This window comes from Synchiropus splendidus, chromosome 7, assembly GCF_027744825.2.
Source record: "Synchiropus splendidus isolate RoL2022-P1 chromosome 7, RoL_Sspl_1.0, whole genome shotgun sequence".
Taxonomy (NCBI): Eukaryota; Metazoa; Chordata; class Actinopteri; order Syngnathiformes; family Callionymidae; genus Synchiropus; species Synchiropus splendidus.
In genome coordinates, this window is record NC_071340.1 from 4,920,037 (window position 1) to 4,941,533 (window position 21,497).

The 21,497-nt window shown below is 42.7% G+C and overlaps 1 protein-coding gene across 2 annotated transcripts; it reads left to right on the top strand.

Moving 5' to 3' along the window:
- Positions 1–1,801: 1,801 nt before the first annotated feature.
- gak (cyclin G associated kinase) lies at positions 1,802–21,362 on the top strand. 2 transcript variants are annotated; one of them, XM_053870973.1, is made up of 29 exons: positions 1,802–2,163; positions 4,237–4,298; positions 6,856–6,915; positions 7,133–7,247; positions 8,126–8,268; positions 8,343–8,468; positions 8,886–8,975; positions 9,060–9,195; positions 9,408–9,520; positions 10,893–10,971; positions 12,478–12,595; positions 15,212–15,261; positions 15,334–15,482; positions 15,791–15,913; positions 15,972–16,105; positions 16,167–16,361; positions 16,437–16,554; positions 17,118–17,197; positions 17,268–17,461; positions 17,524–17,685; positions 17,766–17,932; positions 17,991–18,216; positions 18,280–18,462; positions 18,527–18,664; positions 18,906–18,992; positions 19,054–19,293; positions 19,381–19,529; positions 19,598–19,774; positions 19,844–21,362. In XM_053870973.1, the coding sequence occupies exons 1-29, from the start codon at positions 2,022–2,024 to the stop codon at positions 19,943–19,945; spliced, it is 3,858 nt and encodes a 1,285-aa protein (XP_053726948.1). In that variant the 5' UTR covers positions 1,802–2,021; the 3' UTR covers positions 19,946–21,362. The 2 variants fall into 2 exon arrangements, with proteins under 2 accessions (XP_053726948.1, XP_053726949.1); XM_053870974.1 differs by having other exon boundaries at positions 1,803–2,163; positions 17,766–17,923.
- The last annotated feature ends 135 nt before the right edge of the window (positions 21,363–21,497 follow it).

Sequence of the window (21,497 nt, forward strand, 5' to 3'; positions counted from 1 at the left end):
GAAGAGTTGTGGTATAGTATGAGGAAGTCTGGAGTCGCAGAGAAGTATGTTTGAGTGATGTGAGACATCGGTGAGGTGTGCTGCAGGTCTAAAAGAGTTGCCTTTCAGCACCATGGCACTTTGTTTTTTAAAATGTTGTTTTAAAATGTCTATTTGCCACATTTAGGGGCACTGCCTCCACCACTGGGCCGTGATACAAGGACATATCAATTCCAGGATGAAGATGAGAAGGAACTCAAGCGCACACAAACACACAAGACTAGTGCAACAACTCCTGAATGAAAACAGAACAGGGTTGAACATTCGACTCAAATTTTGAGCATTAATCCAGTGAACATACAATATGTAGAATATAGTGGATATAGTGGACCATTTCCCCCCACAGTCTTTAAGTGAGTAACAATGTTGTTTGTAATGCCAAAGCTTGATTTGTTTTCTCACCCAGTGCCACTTTGAATGAATCATCGTTTATTTCTGTCATTTATTTTCGCTGTGTCTGTTCTTCAATTAAATTCTAATTAGAGACACACCAGCAATTGAGATCTGCTTGAATACCTTCATTTGGACTAGTGGTTCACTACAGATGGTGAGTAGAGGGAATCAGGCCGCACCCTTGTCATGTGCCTTGTTGAAGAGTAAATCTATCTATGCTGCTTCGTGTCAGGCTTAATACTTTTATATTTAATGCATGAATCTAAATGGGTTCAAAAAGGGGAAAGACATGACGGTCTAATAACATTATATAACATGATCAAGAAGCTGATGCAGCATTGATCCTCAGTCAATGTCTGTGGCGAATACAAAAGAGTGAAATGCAAGTGCTGTCTAAAAACCATGCATCTGGAATTTTATTGTATTTATTTTTATCTTTTGATGTCACATCAGAATGTAGTACCCAGAGAAATTCAGGAACAAACAATAAGGAAGTAACTGAAATCTAGACGTCTGGTAGCCTAGTCAACATCCGAGGTTCAACCCGTTGTGATGCTATGCGATGACCTTAAAAAGGCAGTTCATGACTGCAAACGCTGAATGACAGCAGTTCTGCAGTTAATGCCAAAATTCCACCACAGTGCTCCAAAACTCCAAAGTGTTTGCAAACACTTGATCTCAGTTGCTTAGGGAAGCCCACCTGCTACTTTCTTTTTTGTTCTGTCATCAATACTTTTTTCTTCAGAACACAAAGAGATAATACATATAAAAAGAAAGAGAGAGATTATATAGTAGTATATTAAAAGCAAAGCACTACTTTGAAATTTCACGTGTTTTTGTATTGTGACCAAGATGTTGACAGTGATGATGTAGACAATAACCTCCGACTGCCACTTGTAGGCGATACAGAGCAGTGCATGGTAAACCTTACTTCATGCACAGCTATCCGGTTCGTCAAAGTGTAGCCGCATAAAATGTTCTTCTGCCACGCAAATGTTGGGTCCTGGTGGCTGTCGGAGCGGTTGCACAAAACTATACCATAGGTTGTCTATAGAGGGAAGTATAGGACAGATAAGGAAAACGCGGACAATGTGGTAACTGGGGGTAATTTGTTCTTGTAGTGTTCGGCCTGCCTGAGAGAGAGACCGATACACGTGAGCCTGATAACAACCCTACTGTCTCTTCTGTACCTCATTATGACTTCATTGCCATGACATAACATAACATAATCCATATATGACACAGATAACTGCATACATTTACAAAAAAATGTCAAGAAAGACAACATCAAGTAAGATGGAATGAATCTACTGTGGACTGGTAACTTATTGTTGAATTGAAATGCCTTTCCAACTCACGTGACGGAGTCGTGCTTCGACGTCATCGCCTGTTACGGAAGTGATTGTGCTGATGGTAGCGGCCTCGTCATCTGGGCAGCTGGAAGAAGATGTTGGTTTCCTGTGAATGAACACATTTTAAACTTTACCAACGGGTCGAACCAGGGTGGTGCGTGCCTGTTGTGTGGCTGTGGATCCAAACATCCAACCAACGGCGGCAGAAATTCGACAATTTCGATCCTACTGGCGAACATGTCCCTGTTTCAGTCGGCACTGGATTTCCTAGCCGGGCCTGGTTCCTCTGGGGCCGCCAGCCGGGACCAGAACGATTTTGTTGGGCAGTTCGTTGAACTCGGTAACATGAAGCTGAGGATAAAGAGGGTGATAGCCGAAGGTAAGATTGTAAAGACAAACCATAAATGCTAACTATGGTGGTGGTGTGTTGTTGAGCTAGTAGGCTAACATGCTAACAACATCAGCGAGTTCTGCCCAGAATAACAACCAGTTGATTTGCCTATTCATTTAAGAACCGATTGGCATTAGTTAACCATCACTTTTGTATACTGGTAGGTTTTTCACGTGATCTGCCCGCGGCCAGTATGAGTCAGGTCTCGTATAAAGACGTCCGAAAAGTGATCAATGACATAAAGTAAAGCAGTTAAAAAAGCACCCCTCCACAGGGGATTAGCATTACCTGTGTGGTTGTGCACCTAACAAACATCCTGATGTCACTCACAACAGTACAGGGCGTAAGTAAATGATTCAATAAATTAATTCTCTAACCAACTATTAGAGACATTCTTCTGTTTAAAATCAGAATCAGCTTTGTTGCCATGCTTAGTGAGGATGCCATCAACTAGGAAGGTGCTTTGGAATAACGTGCAATCATGAATAGAAACATACTAATACTACTACTACTACAAATAATAATAATAAAAAATGAATACAAATAAACAGTAATACGAGTAGTAACTAATCAATAAATAACCCACAAACAACAAGGGCTGTTCACGAATTAATCAGTCTGAAGGCCGAGGGGAAGAAGCTGTTCCTAAGAAGAGAAGTTCTGTTGTGGATCGACCGCAGCCTCCTGCAAGAGGGAAGAGGGACAAACAGTCCATGACCAGGGTGAGATGGGTCGGCTCTGATCCGACCTGCAGGTCTCTGGGTCCTGAAGACATATAGGTCATGTAGAGGTGGCAGTCTGTAACCGATCAGCTTATCAGCAGAATGCACAATGCCCGGTAGTCTGCCGTTGTCCCTGGAGGTGGCGCTGTTGTACCAGACAGTGATAGAGGAGGTGAGGATGGACTCGATGATGGCTGTGTAGAACTCCACCAGCAACATCGTCAGCAGTCCTTTACGTGGCTCATTCATCCGTACATCTGATGCTGGAGCTAGTCAATCAGCCAATGCATTGGCCAGAATATTCAGAAGATGGTAAGAGAGTATTTGTCACAAATTATAGTGCACTGGTATTTCAAATATCATTTAATAGTTTGTCCTTGTGGGAAAGCTAACAAAATGTCTACAGCTGCATTAAGCATTGAAGTGACGTTAAGCTTTAAAGAATTCTTGAAAGAAATTAAACAAAAATACTTACAAACCTACCTAATTTAACTCCTCAGCAGCATCATGATGGGAAATGACTACTCTTCACAGAGGTCCTCTGCCTCACTGTCCTCCTCTCTATCAGTACACTTTCAAGGGGCGAGGTATTGCCACAACCTCGCGATACGATACTTATTGCGATACATGTGTATCCCAATACATGGCCTTCAAGGTAGTGATGGGGCAGATCCCTTCCAGTATCGGTATTGGGGTCCAAAACCAACGTTTTGATGGATCAGGAATTGCCAATCCAACCGGTCGCGATGACCGTTCCAAGAGCCGAATTTGAGCTTTGTTTTTTCTGCTGAAATCTCTTCCCAGTCAGCTGCTCTGCGAGCTCATTGCAACTATGGATTGGATTTCCTGGACATTGGTGAGAGACATGACAGGCATAATGCATGTCTCACTTGAGGAAATCCATTCCACATTTGTTATAGGGATGCACAGAATATAATGGATAGAATCAACATTTGGCTTCAGTGGTGAAGAGTCATCAATGTCAAATGATGTCAAAAATATTCAATCATCTTATTTATTCAATTGAAAACTTGTATCAAACATGTTCAGGACCGTTTATGCAATAAAAAAAATGTCAATAAAGTCTAACAATCACAATTGCTATTAAGTTAAGTTATTTGGTATTAAGCCAAGTTTTCATTTCGGTACATTCATACATTTTAGTGTTGTGCACGTCTGGCTTCTAAATAAATTCTGAGTTGTGCATTAGTTAGCGTGTAGTTTTTCAAATCTCTCTGTGGCAACCTGTCTTCAAGTGATGTTGTTTAAGTAGCCAAGTGCGTCTGCTCACTTTTTTTTGTTTTGGCCTAACCTCTGTTCCTCTTTCTATGTCTCTCAGGTGGTTTCGCTTTCGTGTATGAAGCCCAGGACATGAGCAGTGGAAAAGATTACGCACTGAAGGTGAACATGTGCCTTACACTTTCTGTCTTTTGCATTTGCTTTTCTGGAACTTCCTGCTTGAACTGCCCCAGGAATGTAATGTAACATAAAATGACCTGCTGTTTTGTGTTACGCAATAACATAATTTCAGCAGACCATGCTGTTTTTAGTCATGTTTTTGTATTAAGTGCAAGAAACACGGACTAGCTGCTGGTAATGGAATGGATTTCATTTTTTTGGTCATGGAAAATGTAATATAACCAAGTTGCCTTTCATCACCGCACTCGTGTGCATTGATGGACGTAATCAACGGTGGTCTGTTGTCACTCTCAGCAAACTAGGGATGGGCGATATGGACAAAAAAAAATCATGATAAATGTTGTAATTTTTGATGAGTTTTATCTCCAACATCATAATTTCTTTATGCTTAGATTTAATAGTTAACTAAGTGTTGAGATGAGAAATTCAATTTTTCACGTCTCTCGTAGAACCCAGTTGTGTCTGACCCACTGCTCTGCCAGTTTTATTTAGAGGTTAAATTGAGCCGTCTGTCTGCTGTCCCCAATGTATCTCATGTCTCTTAACAGTTTACTTTAACTGTGGACCCATCTGGACACATTTCCTAGATGCATTTGAAGAAATATTAGAAATTATGTGAATAAATCATTTAGATTATTATTATTTTCTCGAAATCATTATACAAATTGTCTTTCCCTTGTCTGGTGTGATGAAATACCTTTTCACAATTCTCCCTCCTGAAGTGGTTTTTCATTGGCATGTTTAATGATTTCATGAATACTTTGACCGTATCAGAATTTGTTAATGGTCCCTAGCTAATACTGGGTTGTAGCATTAGCGCTGCCTATAAGAGTGTGTCCACGATCAGTAAACCCTAATTGGGAAGAGGATGCCACCACCAACACCAGAGCAGATGTCGGTCGAATATCCAACTATTTTCAACAAAGTGTTTTGCTTATGCGCCAACGCTGCAGGTGATCCTGCATGTGTTAATATGAACCAAGACAGACAAGCTTGTCAAACAACCTTTTCGGACCACACGATCTCATAAAACGCACCGATCTGGATCACAATAAACACGTATCGGTATCCAGAGACTCAGAGTCGACCAATGTCATTATCAAAAGTTTGCTGTATTAAAAATAAGTTTAAAACGAACAGCCAAACTCCCCACAGCTGTTGCACGCCAGTGTCGGCAGTCAAACGCTGTGGAGCTGGACAGCGCGGCGCACCATTAGGGTCTCGTCATGTTCATGTATGCTCGTTCAATGCAGCGCATGAGCCGTGTGTTTATTGAATTTATCGTGATATGTAAAATTCTCATCGTGGACATTGTTTTGCCGGTGTATCGTGAACTATATGATATCGCCCTTCCCTACAGCAAACTGAAGATAAGCATTTAATTCGTCCTGCAATATAATCGTCCTAATTTACGAGTGCCCTGAAAATCAATACCATCCACTTTACACTAGGAATGCACCGATCCGACTTTATGGTCCCTATACCGATACGTGGGCTTCCAATACAGTATAAAGTATTTAGAGGCTCGATCGGGTCGATACCCGATACCAGAATCAGTGCGTCCCTACCTTAACTCCTGGGCACACTGCTTGGCAACTGATGTTCTTTGTGTGATTGTCTTTGCTTATACATTTTAATACTCCATTCTCTTTAATTTATGTTCTGTTTGTGTGTAGAAAACAGTCTGTCTGCATTAACCTGCATTTTTCAGATACACATCTTAGAATGTTTATTTATTGAACTTGTGATTACTTAAGATACCCTTCTAATGCCACCTTAAAATATACTGAAGTGTGAAAGGATGATGTTCATTACTGAAAATCATGCCGTTTAATGTCTCATTGCACTCAGACATGAAAGCATAGTACAAAAGCAGCAATTGCAGTCAAAAAAGAAATGATGGAATCAATTTATAGACCAAAATGTATTCTAAACTGTTGGCTCATCAAAGTAGCCACCTTTGGCAGATATAACAGCTGAACGCACACGAGGCATTCTTTCTACAATAGAAATTCAATATTCTTCAGAAAGTTCTTCCCACGTCTGTTGCAGAAGTTCCCATAAATGTGTGGCACTTGTGGGTTGCTTTGCTTTCACTCTTCTGTCCATTTCATCCCAAACCAGCTCAATGGGGTTTAAGTGTGGAGACTGTGCTGGCACTCCATGTTTGCGTAGTGGTTTAGGGACCAGCACATGTCCGTACACAGAGCTGTGGCTGGCAGCGCATAGTGTGGAATTCTTATGCCCTCTTGGCTGGTGAGTTTCCTCTCACTGGGCTTCATTGGAATAATTTGCATTCCCTCTGGGGGAAGGGTTGATGTGTAGTCCCATTGAGGGGAGCATTATATGCGCTCAACATTATATCTAGAACCTTAGCATTAAGTAATTTATTAACAAGTACTTTTGTACCACATTTGTACGACTCATTTCCTCATTGTCTGATATGACAATAGTTTCTAAACAATTAGACATTTAAAGAATTTTAGGTGTTTGATAAATTAGATGGTTAAAGATGATAATGATAATCTTTGTGTTCCAGAGGCTGCTGTCCAATGAGGAAGAGAAGAACAAAGAAATCATACAAGAAGTCTGTTTCATGGTATCCTCATCAGAGATTCTCAAGATGCGCAGGAGGCATACTGCCTTACTCTTATTTTATCCAGAATGTGGAAATGCCTTGTTTGTTGTTACTGTAATGAGGCCATGTGATGTTTACATACAACACTGTTGTGTATACATGAACATGTTGTTGTTTTTTCAAAATCTAGCTGCTCTCAATGAACCCAGATTTGTTCCTTGACCTCTCTGCCCTGTAGAAAAAATTGTCAGGTCATCCAAATGTAGTCCAGTTCTCTTCCGCTGCCTCTATCAGCAAAGAAGAGTCGGACACAGGACAGGCAGAGTTCCTGATCCTTACAGAGCTCTGCCAAGGTGAGTACCATTGCTTTCATCAGTGTGACTTCTCAGCAGCGGTAATCATTTGCTCTGGCTGTTTTATCAACTGCGGTGATGAAACTTCAGAGTAGCCTGCTTTGCTCTTCTTCCTCTTGTCGTCGGGCATGACCCCATCTGTCTGCTTGTTTGTTAGGAAACCAGACTGGCCGGATTCTGTTATAGAGATGTTTGAATTGCTCTCACTACTGTTTCTGGTGTGCCAAGCAGTAATTTTGATGATGTAATCTTGTTGCCTATACAGCTGCTTTCCCTTTCGACTTGTCATCTTCTCGTCTGCTGCTTCATTCACTGTTCTGTCCCTTTGAACCACCATTAATGTATGCTATGTAATACTTTTTATTCAGTCATTTGAACGGAATTATTTCATGAGTTGACAGTCTCACAAGTCCCTGTTCATCTCATCACTCATCTTTTTCCTCCCATTGATTGTCTACAAAATTATGTTGCACTGCAGTTGCACTTCCATCAACTGAATTCACACACCTAGCCCTTTGAAAGTGATCACCAACCAGCATTTTAGTCTGCACCGTCTTTCAACCAGTGCTGGTGCTCACACGTGAAAATGAATTCTCTCCATCTAAAATCCAGGGGATTTCTCAAAATTCTCTCCCTGGTAGTACAATGTGAGCATCCCACAACACACCATTTTCTCAGTTTTAATACTCAATGTGAAAGATTTTTTAAAAATCTATTTAATCTATGTATTTCAATCTAAATTTCTGTGATTACAACCTTTTTTGTGGTATAACAAAATCAAAATTATGATACGTATTGTGTCTCCAGCCATCAAACAGCTGGTGACTTTGTGATGAAGAGTTAGATCTGATCTAACTGTTGCACCTTTTGTGTTGCAGGTCAGCTGGTCGACTTTATGAAACGAGTAGAGCAGAGGGCACCTTTGTCATGTGACACAGTGTTGAAAGTGTTTTACCAGGCGTGCCGCGCTGTGGAGCACTTGCACAAACAAAAACCTCCAGTCATTCACAGAGACCTCAAGGTTTGCCTTTCTGTCTAAGGCAAAGCATCTACCTGTGAATCTGTGAGCACATCTCCACTCTTCTTTTTTTGCAGATTGAAAACCTCTTGATTAGTAACCAGGGCACCATCAAGCTTTGCGACTTTGGCAGTGCCACCACAGTGTCACATTACCCTGACTACAGCTGGTCTGCACAGAAGAGGTCGATGGTGGAGGACGAGGTGAAGTTGGTGAACACTCCACTCACTTTATATTTTACACTCATTGTGAATGACCTGGACAACATGACTGCTTTCCCAAACTGAGAGGGCGATTGTTTTTTTTCTCTCTGAAGACAAAAATGGCGCTTTAATTCAATTGAGGTCTGGAGTCAGAGGAAGCTGATCTGGTTAATTAAATTGACATGATTTGCACATGTAGCAGATGACCTCAGTAACAGTCACATGTACCCTAGAGTTAGGAGTAGAATTTATTAACCTGATTGTCAGCAGTGTCTTGAGTTCAGAGCCAACAGATGCCACGGGGGGGGGGGGATGAGGCCTGTGAGGGCTGTTCGTATTCCTGTTCTACGACTGTCAGTTGTTAGTGGTTCAACACAGCCTGTGATTTAAACATGTTTTTTGTTCTTTTTTTTGTAGATCACAAGAAACACCACTCCAGCATACAGGACCCCGGAAATGATTGACCTGTATTCCAACTTTCCTATAAATGAAAAACAAGACATCTGGGTCAGATTGTGCTCGGTGTTATTGAACTTGGTGATGTTACTCTGATGATTCTATAATTTGACAATGATTATCGTTCTCTTTCAGGCCCTGGGTTGCATCCTCTACTTGCTATGCTTCAAGCAGCATCCATTTGAGGATGGAGCCAAGCTGCAGATCGTAAATGGCAAATACTCCATTCCTCAGAACGATGTCAAGTACACTGTTTACCATGAACTCATACGTAAGTGAGACCTTCATACTCGTATGTCTACGGTACTTAAAAGGGCACGCTAAACACGACTGCCTATTAAGATGTGTTAATCTTTTGATGTACCTGTTTCCTGCTGCACTTCTTATTAACAAACACACAGGTTTCTTTAATGATCCTCATGGTCCTCCATCTCATTCAACTCCCTCTTTCTTATCATGTCATGTGGTCTTCCTATTGTCCAGGATCCATGTTGAAAGTCAACCCGGAGGATCGGCTGTCTATCACTGAACTAGTCAACCATCTCCAGGAGATTGCAGCAGCTCGCAATGTGAACCCCAAGTCTCCAATCACAGAGGTGTCTTCAGAAAATTCCTTTGAACCCCTTCATTGATTATGTGTTATGTGTTTTGAATAACATTTTTTTCAAAAGTCTGACACATTCAATTTCAAGAGGTTGTTCAGACGAAGAGTTATGAATCGCCCCGAGTGCAGAGGTCGGTCACTGTTGCACTCCTGGTGGTTTGATGCTCACAATGACTCCCCCTCAATGCCCTCCAGGGACTGTGGTCATGACCATGTAATCTGCCTCAGCTTCTGAAGATTCTCAGCATAAATCCTAAAATCCTGCTACTTTAGGACAAATCCTCAGGAAAGGTTGTGATTTAAACAAAGCGGATTCTGATGTTATAAACACTTCAGGGTTTCAGTCATGTCTCTCCACAGAGCCTAATGGTTTATCAATATATAGACATAGTCAGTTTATTGAATTCCAGGTACCAACCTGTGAGTTACCACAGATTCAACATTTAATTTTGACCTCTTGAGCAGCTCGCTGAATGCTTACTAGCTAATAACAATAAAGCTATGTTGAATTTCCTCACTATGGGACTAATAAAAGCCATGTAATCTAATCTAATTGTAAAGCCCTGAATTAGCGCAAATGTCACTGAAGGAGCTGGTCCATCCTGCATGAGACCTTTCTACCAATTATTGCCAAAAAACGCTGTCAACTACAGAATCATTTTGATACCTGCTATATTTGAACCAGGGTTCACACATTATTTCCACTTCTTTTGTGTTCCAAAGTCTCCAAACTTCAAAAAAGCAGACACCTGTGTCATGAATACTGAGGAGCAACACATTTCTTGTCAGTTAGTCATGGAGCTTGTTTGGACTCCCTGCAAAGGATTGGATATAATATATATAATTGATATAATTGATTCACTATAACATCTCCACACCACTAGACTGAGGGGAGTGCTTGATTCCTGCTGCTAACTGGGAGTTGCTGATCCTCATTTGTGAGCCCAGTGGTCCCAAGCAGTGAAAGCCATTTTTTATTTACTGTAGTTGGCGTTATTTTCTATGTGGATATTTGTCTCTTAACTGGCCTCGACATCGCCTGCGCGCCAAGTGAACGCTGATTTGACAACCACTGATCTGATTAAGGCTGAAAAGGGGTTTCCCTGTTGGACATAAGGTGATTATCATCCTCGCATTTCCCCCCTCTGCTGCCTGTCCGCACAGACGAGCTGAGGCTTGACGGAGGCTGGTTGAGGAAAAGAAGCATTTCTTGTTCTTTGTATTGTTTTTGGATAATAATTTAAACTTTTTTTTACTCGGCTATGTCAGCACTGTCACCACTGACATAGCCGGTGGTGTTGACAGTTATGTTGAGTACGTATTACTGCTGGCGTCCAGTTTATGATGGCTATGAATCTCTTCAGCTACTGGAGCAGAATGGAGGTTTCGGCAACAACGGAGCTCAGCCCCCGATGCAGTTCCACAACGTCCACAACAACGCAGGTAAATAACGGCCGGTGTTTGCTGTAGTATTTTTGTGCAGTTCTGACGTTTCTACCAGCTGCTTTATAATCTCACAGCCTGTGATTGAGTTAAACTGATTATGACCACCGGTTTGCCACTGAGGCCTCAGGAGCCTTCTTTTGACTTTGATGGTAACCAGAAGAATATCTGCTGGTTTCTACTAATAGCTGTTTGCAGTGGTTTTGTGCTCTGATACGGAGACTGTGTCGATGTTATGACAGCCAACTCTAAAATTGTGGTTGCAGTGCTGTCACAATTTTTTCATCTTTATTCTTTGACTGTGAGACATGTTCAAGCTACATAGGTGCTCTGTTTTCCTTGATTTACTATCAGTGTCCTGTCCGTATAGATGCTATATGTTCACCACAGTTTCGCCATAGTTCACACTCCAATGTTTAGTCACCCAGCAGGAGATGCTGCTTTACATGTAGGGCATGGAAATAAATGGATTCTGATATTATCAATATACCTAACATGCAATTCTGATTGTTTCTTTTTTTCAACATGAAGACAGTCCTCAAATCAGTTCAAACTTACAATATACTTCTGGTCGGTTATTTGGTTGAGAAATAACCAGGGAATGAAAAGACAGATAGTGATCCCTTGTCTGTAGGTTTTTGAAAAAAAACATGTATTTCTGGGCATTTTGGCCTCTCCTTCACACAAAAATTGTGTTTTTCTAACTGATGACAATTATTTTAAACGACTCAAGTGGACACTGTGTGTGTGTGTGGCAGATGGCAGTGTTTTGTGACTGATTGTGTTAGAATTGTCCACTCCCCACAGTATGGTGCTGGAGACTACATTGGAGCGTTATTGGGGTGCTGAGACACACACACAAAGACACACAAAACTATACAAAAATATATTAGTCACGAGTGTCACTAAGTGCCTTCTATTAATAGTAGTAAAGGGGTGCATGGGCATCATAAACACATTTGGGTGATGATGATTTAGTTGATTTAGTCATGAGTGCATGATTCATTTAAACATGTACTAAATATCTGAGTCTTTATGGGTGGTCATAGACAGTAATCAAGTTGTAAGAAAATTCATATTTATTTTTTTTCAACAGGCAAAAATACAGAGTACTGGTCATAAGTAGGAGGGGACGGGTTATTTAACTTGACTTTGTGAGACCACACTGCTGCCAACACTTGTGTAAAGAAGATTAGTGCAGTCTGGTGACCATCTGTCTCAGTGACAGCTAATGTTCACTTTTTATATTCATTATTTCACCTTCTACTAATGCAACTGAACCATTTAAGTGTGTTTTGTAATCCCACCATCAAACTTTTTCTTTTGTGTGAGATTGATATTGTTATGCATTGCTGAGGGGTGAGGGCAAGCTCTCAGAGCAGTTCAATTGTATGAGCTGACAATGTGATATACAGTGTAACATAAGCATGGCAAGAGTGAAGAATTATTCACAACTTATTCATGACAATAGTGATCACAATCAGATATGTATTCCCTGTGCTGCAGGCATCTATGACCCTGATCAGTCAGGCACTGGAATCCTGGACATCTTGAGAGGAGGCACTGAGAGGTTCCTTACCAACATCAAGGACACGTCATCTAAAGTCATCCAATCAGTAGCAAGGTCAGTCGTCGCCTTCATTTTGATGTCGACGATGTTTGATGTTTTTTCATTACCACAATTAATACTGCTGATTCATACTGGCTCCACAGTGAATGTGAAATGGAATTATGCACGTTTGCCATAATTTCACATACAGTTATTTCCATTTAATCCTTTAGAAGTCTTGGCAACACATTGTGATTGTGATTTGTATTGTGTGATTATTACACTATTCAATAAGTCAGATATTTGGTTGACAAGAAAATAGTGAGTTCACTGTGGAGTGGGTGAGAAGACCATCAATCAGGCGTTCTGAAACAACTGCGCAGGTACTGTTGTCACTTGTGATGTCAGTAGACTCAGTGTTCCATGTGTACTATACAGTAAATTGTCACTTCTCATTTGAAGCACTTTCCAATCATTTTTCATGAGATACCGGCAAGAGAGAATCAGTTTTTTAACTATGTCCACTTCTCTTGTGCGCTGTGTCTCGTTTTTAGTGCGCCATTGCAATGACACATGAAGTGTTCAATTTCACCACATGGGCCAATTGACCACTTATGTCCTCTTCTATATCGTTATTTATTTTTATTTAGCATATTTTTTTAGCATCTCCATCACATTGGTTATGACTCTAAAACTACATTCAGTTCTGCTCCTCTAACTTGGGACGCTGACTGTTATTGAGAGAGGAGACAGAGAACCGTCTTCGTTTGTAATGTTCATGTTTTGGGTGCCAACCGACTCAGAGCTCAATGAAAGAAATTAATATTTGTCCAACAGCTACACACAAACTGAATCTCATCAGTGTTTATCAACACTGAACGACACACAACTTGATCTTATGCAACAAAACATTCTATATCTCATAAGTCAAGACTGAGCAAATTTGAAAGTTTTGTTTTTCTTCCTTGACAATAATTTTGTTCATTTATAACCATATTGATATAAAAAAGAATTGTGTGCCATAGGGGAAAACCATGTTCACATTGTGTTCTCCTGGTCGTTACTGTTAAGTCCTTTATTTGCACTTCATATCATGTACATATTTGTTGCTTCATTTGTTTTCATTTTATGTTCTTTGTTTTTGTTGTTTCTCTGTCCCTCATTGTTTCCATACGTTTCGTCACCTAGCACAACAAGGTAAATATGAATGGGGCTATGTTTGTGCTCCTGTGTGTGTGTTCCTGTAGTTCTCGTGCGATCTAGAGTGACTAATAAAGTCATCCCAGCTAACGCCACCAGCATGAATGTGTGGAAATCACAAATTCAGTAATTGAAACTTATTCTGAGCATCAGAAGCAGCATGTTTCGATTCAAGGTTGATTTAGTCATATAGCAGATCTGCCTACTAAAACCTGACTAAACCATCAACATTACATCCAAACATTCCTTATCATGTAGCTGCCCCTGCTTGGCATTGACTTTGTGTATATAATATATATTTACATATTATACAGTATATGTATTTTAATCTGCTGCAGAATGTTGTTTTTGTTTCTTTTTGTTGACGTCAGGGTGAATTGTTGATATGTAAAGAGATGATGGCCGATGAAAATCAGAAGGCCATTAAATCATTACATTTCAGCTGGAACAGCAGATCAGGAGTTATCTTATTGTTATGTTGATACGTTTCAGCACAGTTCTCTTCATATTGTATTCCCGTTATGGTTTCGCTCAATGGAACTTGTTTCTGGATCAGCGTATGTTTTTTTTGTTGCATCTTGGATTTGCATCCCACGTTTTTTTTTTAGTCAACTAGTGGTTTGATGGTGTGTTCGGTTCTTCAGGACCACTCTGGAATGCACACTCATGCTTACCGTGTCCCAAAACCTGTTGAACGCTCCTCCAACTCAATAGCTGTCTTGTTGGTTCATTTAAATTACTGTTCAATGAACAAGTTGAACCTCCACATTTACAGGAATTAAAGTAGGAGGGTTGAGTTCTGAAAATGAACTTCATGTGGCACCATCTGCAGGATAAAGATTAACTTTTTGGTTGTCATGCCATATGAGGCTAACGGTGGGGGGGGGACAGCTGTCTGAGCATCACCTTCAACAATGCTCAGCAGCTGACAGTCTCGATCCACTGCATGCAAATTCATGTAGTTGAGTGAAATACTGTAAATGTACCAGTTGCACGTATTCTTCAGATGTATTACCTTGTGCCATTTTTATGTGCTTTGATATTGAAGCATTGCTGACGTGCCCTTGTTTCAGAGGGAAAACTGGACATCTATGCATTCCATCTCTAAAATTGTTTTAAAATATTTGTGAAAACACAACAATCTCTTGTGTGATTGATAATAGAACTCAAGAAACACAAGAGTTAAGATCGTATTAATGTGTATTCGACTAACTTTGAATCGTGTCACACCACATGATAACCATTTAAACACTGTTTCTTCAAATTGGTTTGGTTTGAGCTGTGGCTCTTCAAGTGATGTATGTTGTGACGCACGGTATCGGTCCATGTGCTTATGTCTCAACTATCAACAGTATTTCATTGACACGTACGGATGATGGATTATCTTAATTGATGGCTGTACAGATTTAGCAGTGGAGTTTGAAGAACCGACCGACTGTCTCCTAGTTGTCTTTCATCTCTTGAATTCACTCAACTGTCTTTCTCTGTCAGCTATGCCAAAGGAGACCTGGACATTTCCTATATCACCTCCAGGATTGCAGGTCAGTAAAGAAAGTGCCCTTGATCATGAATGAAATTAAGGTGGTTGCTCACAGATGTTGGTGTGCGTGCAGTCATGTCCTTCCCAGCTGAGGGCGTGGAGTCAGCCATCAAGAACAACATTGAGGATGTCCGGCTGTTCTTGGATTCACGGCACGCTGGCCACTATGCCGTGTACAACCTTTCCAAGCGCTCATACAGGCCGTCGCGATTCCACAACCGAGTATGTTCACTATCAGTAGTAATTTGATTTAACATTATGACCACACAACATTGTTCAGCCACTTTTTTGTCACTTGGTGCCTTTTTTCGCCACCATTTTAGAAGCTGTGTATCCTCTTTGCTCTACTTCTTGTTGCTTAATTGTTGTGAATTTTACTTTACTTAATACAATAAATAATAAAAACACTTAGAGCCAACACTGATGAATTGATAGATGCCTCATCATTTGCCAGGCAACTGTGACTAATGCTACTCAAGCCCTCACAGAAATTGTAGTGGCCCAGGTTCATAAATTCTTAAACTGTGCAGGTGTCTGAGTGCAACTGGCAGTTGCGTCGCGCCCCAAACCTGCGCAGCCTGTACAGTGTGTGTAAAAACATGCATCTGTGGCTCAAGCAGGACCAGAGGAACCTCTGCATCGTGCACTGCCTGGTACGTGGTCTCCTGTCCGTGTCAGTTGCCAAGCTGATGATTGTGCTTGTGGCTGCAGGATGGAAGGGCGGCCTCTGCTGTCGCAGTCTGCTCCTTCTTGTGCTTCTGTCGTCTCTTCACCACCGCAGAGGCAGCCGTCTACATGTTCTCCATGAAGCGTTGCCCGCCCGGCATCGCCCCCTCACACAAGAGGTACACATCCACCATTTCCCCAAACGCATTATGTCACTTAACTTATTTCTCCTTCTGTCAGATACATTGAGTACATGTGTGACATGATGGCAGAGGAGCCCATCATCCCTCACTGCAAGCCCATCAGGATCCGCTCCATCATCATGACGCCTGTGCCGCTTTTCAACAAGCAGCGCAATGGGTGCCGGCCATTCTGCGAGGTTTATGTTGGAGACGAGAGGGTCCTGACCACATCACAGGAGTACGACCGAATGAAGTAAGCACAGGCCATTTAGTGCCAACCGGACATCGTGAAAAATGTGCCTAACTGTGACTTGGGTTTCGGTGGAAGGGATTTTAAGATGGAGGACGGGAGAGCAGAGATTCCCTTGGATGTGACAGTCCAAGGAGACGTGCTGGTGGTCATCTATCATGCAAGATCCACTTTAGGAGGACGACTACAGGCAAAGGTATATATTTGATGTATTAGTATCAGTATTGTTTTTTATTAAGTTGTGTTTATCTGCCATTTTACCTCAGACATGATCATTGTCCAAATTTGCAGAAGACACTTATTCTTGTTGTGGTCTAGCTGGCCTGCAGGCCTACTTCATGTCCAGATCTTCTCAACCTGTCAATATGTTGGAGAAACAGTTGGAATGAAATCTAGTTGTGTAGATGATGCCTACCAGTTGAACATCTCACCAGTCTGTGGTGAGCTTTGCCTTTGGGCTCAACTCGTTCTTCAGCACAGATCACCATCTGTGGCACTTCAAACTGACCTTCATTCTGGCAGCTTCACAGTTTTCTGCAAAGCATTCCACTGGGAATTGAAGGTCTCACCCTAACAGAGTCAACAAGATCCACCTGTTCTGCATTAAGAAACTCTGTCCATAAAAACTCTGAACACGCTGCAAAATTAGGTTGTATGCCAAAAATGGTCAACCAAGGAAAAGAAACGATAGCATGGAAGGAAAGTTGATGTAATAGAAGTGATGTCTACATCTCCATTATGGTCTTGATCATGTTTCAGATGGCCTCCATGAAGATGTTCCAGATCCAGTTCCACACCGGCTTTGTCCCCAGAAATGCTACCACTGTGAAGTTTGCAAAGTATGTTTCTGATGACTGAAGATTGCATGCAGGAGGTGTGATCTTTGCCTCTCTGTTCTCCTGCTGCCAGGTATGATCTGGATGCCTGTGACATCCAGGAGAAGTACCCGGACTTGTTCCAGGTGAACCTGGACATTGAAGTGGAACCCAAAGACAGACCCAGCACCAAGACCCCCCCATGGGACGGCTTCCAGACCAAGGGCCTCAACCCCAAGATCCTCTTTTCGTCACGCGACGAGCAGCAGGAAATCCTTAGCAAGTTTGGTGAGCAAGTGTGACTTGAGTTTTTCATTAGATTGTTTGTGAGACCTCTTTACGGCCGTCAGGCAAACCAGAGCTGCCACGTCAGCCAGGGACCTCTGCGTTCTACGACTCTGAGGTGCCACAGTTGACCCAGCCTCCAACTAGCTCCCCTATGACAGAACCAGAGTCACCTGCCAGCACTGACACCAACGCCAACAATTTCTTCCAAACACTGGATTGGGAAGGTTAGTTATTTGAGTCCATGCTGGTTTTCCATCAAAATGAATTTTATATCAGACACAGCTGAGTCCTGTCTTGTGTGCAGACGTCAACAGTCCTCAGGAAGCACCAAACATGCACGGAGGACGATCCATGGACGACCTGAGCGACCGGTCAGAGGAGGAGTCATACTCTTATTCCGCCCCCAGTGGCGAGCCGCTATCTCGAGACCCCAGCGAGCCCTTATTTGATGCTGACTTCCAGGTAAGGAAGGTAATGGACTTTTCACTTCAATCTGCAAGGGCTGTTCTGACATTGTCCACCTCTACAGAGCATTCCCCCTGCTGCTGATGACTCCCTGTCTGGGGACACAGCAGACCTCCTGGGGTTAAACTGTGAAAACCAGCAAACACCAGCAGCCACCACTGGAGGTCTGAAAGCTGCCTCTAGTGACCTCCTCAATGACCTGTTCACCCCTCCCAGTGGACAGAACACAGCTGTACAGGAAGACTTGTTCTTCAGTGGGCCGACCAGCGGGGCCGCCCATGATACCAAACGTGAGCCTCTACCGAGTTCTGTCATTTAATGTGAGCCTAAATGTTCTATGGTCTATGCCGCAGCTACGGGCGACCTCTTTGACCCCTTCGGTATGGGCTCTGACTCCAGCCCCGGCTCATCACAACAAGCCTCGGGTCCGGACCTGTTTGGAGACTTGCTGGGATCAGATGGTTCCTCTGTGAGTGGCTTCGGGTCAGTTCACAATAACACGGCACCTGCAGCCAACAGTAGCCTCTTCAACCTCAGTGAGTGTTTCAGTGCAGTCGCCATGTTGAACGTGATCACACCAACACTGATGTGTCGTTAAAGACAAGGTGGTGAAAGATCCTCCCAAGATGACGTCATCGGCCAGTCAGCCGGACCTGCTTGCGGGTTGGGACAGTTGGACGGCTGGGACGTCGGTGGGCATAAGCTCCTCCGCCAGCAAGCCCACACACACCACCACAGGTGAGGCGCCTTTTCTGTTATCACTGGGGCAACACTTGGCTCTGGAGTATTTCTTAGTCACTGTCTTGAACCAGTCACCAATGGGTTTGCCCCACATCACAACCTTTTTAATAACGTATACATATTTTATATCTTTATATCTTACCATATTTTGTAATGGCATTTTTAAACTATGAATTGAAATGAAAGTAGGAATGTGATGTTCTTTTATTGATTGTGTAATTTTGAATTTTGTACGTAGCTCCTGGAATGTCATCCATGTCCAAAGCGAAGTCCCAAACGTTCGACCCATTTGCTGATTTAGGAAACATCAGCTCCTCCTTGTCAGGTAAAATCTCCATTAAGAAAGTGAAACGACTGTGTTACTGACCTGTGGTCGGCTGTTTCAGGGTCTAGCAGCGGTCACTTGTCTTTTGGTGGTAAGGCTGCACCATCCTCCTCCTCTGCGAAGCCTCACGCCCAGCCCTGGCAGCATGGAAGGTCTGGCACTGCACCGATAAAGAACCCTCAGCCTGGACCCAAACCCACCCCCCAGCCTGCCGCCCCACCCCCAAAACCAAACTACAACCTCAACTTTTCCAGTGTGATCGGAGGCAGGGAGGAGCGTGGTGTTCGAGGACCAGGATTTGGTGCGCGTTTATAGCAACTTCTGAATCCGATTTATTTCGACTGTCTGCATCACTCCACATACTGAGATGGGTCTGATTTCTCTGCAGGCCCCAAACCGAAAGTGAAGGAGGACGATTTCGAGGATCTGTTGTCCACGCAGGGTTTCGCCTCCAAGCCCGACAGGAAAGGACCGCGGACCATTGCAGAGATGAGGAGGCAGGAGTTGACCAAAGACACAGACCCGCTCAAACTCCAGGTCACTGCTCACATCTGGTCAGAACAGCACATTGTGCACCTCAAGTCTTCATCCATGTGTGTTTGTAGATCCTCGACTGGATCGAGGGGAAGGAGCGGAACATCCGAGCCCTGCTGTCGACGCTGCACACTGTGCTTTGGGAGGGGGAGACACGTTGGTCCCCCGTCAGCATGGCTGACCTGTTGACCCCAAACCAGGTGAAGAAGTTCTACAGGAAGGCTGTGCTGGTCGTCCACCCGGACAAGGTGAGCCTAAACTTGGTTTGATCATCAGCTGTCCGTCAGTTCAATAAGAACAGCTTGTGTCCTCCGCAGGCGACTGGTCAGCCCTACGAGCAGTACGCCAAGATGATCTTCATGGAGCTCAACGACGCCTGGTCAGAGTTCGAGAACCAGGGTTCGAAGGCGCTCTTCTGAAAGTGGATGCTTGATTTTCACGCCAGGATCTCGCCTGGGTTCTATGAGACAGGACTGAGCCCACATTGGGCCTTTAGGGGGCGCTGAGCCTCTGAGAGGTGTCCTCTCGATCATTCCCTTCTTTCTTAACACAAGTGGCTCCGGAACTCATGGCTGACTGGTGCGACTGGTTGGCGCACAATCATGCGGAGTGTTGGATGATTTTAACTACAAGAAACAGCCTTCTTAGCATGAGAAACCATCGTGCAGTGGTCCGTATCAAGGTAACCAACTTTTTTAAGACATCCTGACACAAAATGCTGCTTCTACCACCACTGTGACGCACACTGTCACGCACAGAGGATGAAGGCAAACACCCTGTTTTATCAAAAGTGCTCTTTCTTTTCGTGTCCATCCTGACCATGACGCGTCACCAGGATCGTCCACTAGAGGGTGGTAGCTGATCAAGTGCTCTTTTTGTCATGTTACCGAAAACCATCCCTTAAAAACGGCATAAGCCCCGCCCCATGAACGTTGGTTGAATTAAAGATGTAGGAAAGATGGATCCTGACACAGGTCGATCATTTTTGTCATCATCATCATCATCATCATTGTTTGTTTTAACTCAAAGGAAGTGAAATTCAGGAGAAACTTATAAGTAGCACGACTGGTGTAAAATGAGAGGACCAACATGAACCTGGAGTTTGTTTTTAACTGCTTTCAGGGATCACTTCTCTGTTTCGTTGGACGATTCCACGAAAACACCAGTATCATAGTGTTTTGCAGAAAGTTGGCTTTCATAGTTAGTTTTCAAAAGTGTTAACAATCCTCGTGTACATTCCATCTCGCTATAATTATGTTAACCTAGACGTTGGTCCTTTTTACAGCCTGAAAACGCGACACACGAGCGCTAATTACGATTCCATATTTTCAGTCTCCAGTCTGAATGAGCTACAAATTAAACACTTCCTCTCTTGTGTTTATGCTTTTCTCAAGACAACATCCCTCTCATGTAAATAAGTATTTGTTTGAAGGAATCATTTTGTGGAAGAGTTTGTGTTTGATACCTTTTTGTTTATACCTCACGGACCAATCACATCACGTGTTTATTTATTACTCGGGTGCAGGTGAAACGTTAACGGCACAAGTATAGATCCAGATAATATATAAGTAGAATGTGTGCGGAGGTTCTCGGATGAATCATGTGGTTCCAAAGCGTCTTACAAAAACATGAATGTGCTTTTTATGAAGCGATATATATCCTCGTTCTCCCTTTTTTTATTTGTGCGTCTGTCGCGACTTGATTTGCATTTTAAGAAGTTCCATTCTGCTGTTCTCCTTGTTGCTGTGAAGAATCATATCAACAGCATTTAACTCGATAAAATATGAATGTTAATTTCAATGCTAAAACAAATGATTAAAATTCTTTATCTACTGACTGGTGACTAAATTATTTTTTGGCTCATGGGCACTAATTTGATGGAAGACACCATGCTAGGTAGTACTTCGAACACACTCGCTAGGTTGTGTTTTGCTTCCCCATATATGGTTTATCTGAGGGCATGGCAGCACT

Coding starts and splice junctions, on each gene's coding strand:
- gak (XM_053870973.1), top strand. CDS start 2,022: ATGTCCCTGTTTCAGTCGGCACTGGATTTCCTAGCCGGGCCTGGTTCC. Junction 17,686..17,765: donor CCAAACACTGGATTGGGAAG/GTTAGTTATTTG, acceptor TCTTGTGTGCAG/ACGTCAACAGTCCTCAGGAA. Junction 18,665..18,905: donor GCCCACACACACCACCACAG/GTGAGGCGCCTT, acceptor TTTTGTACGTAG/CTCCTGGAATGTCATCCATG.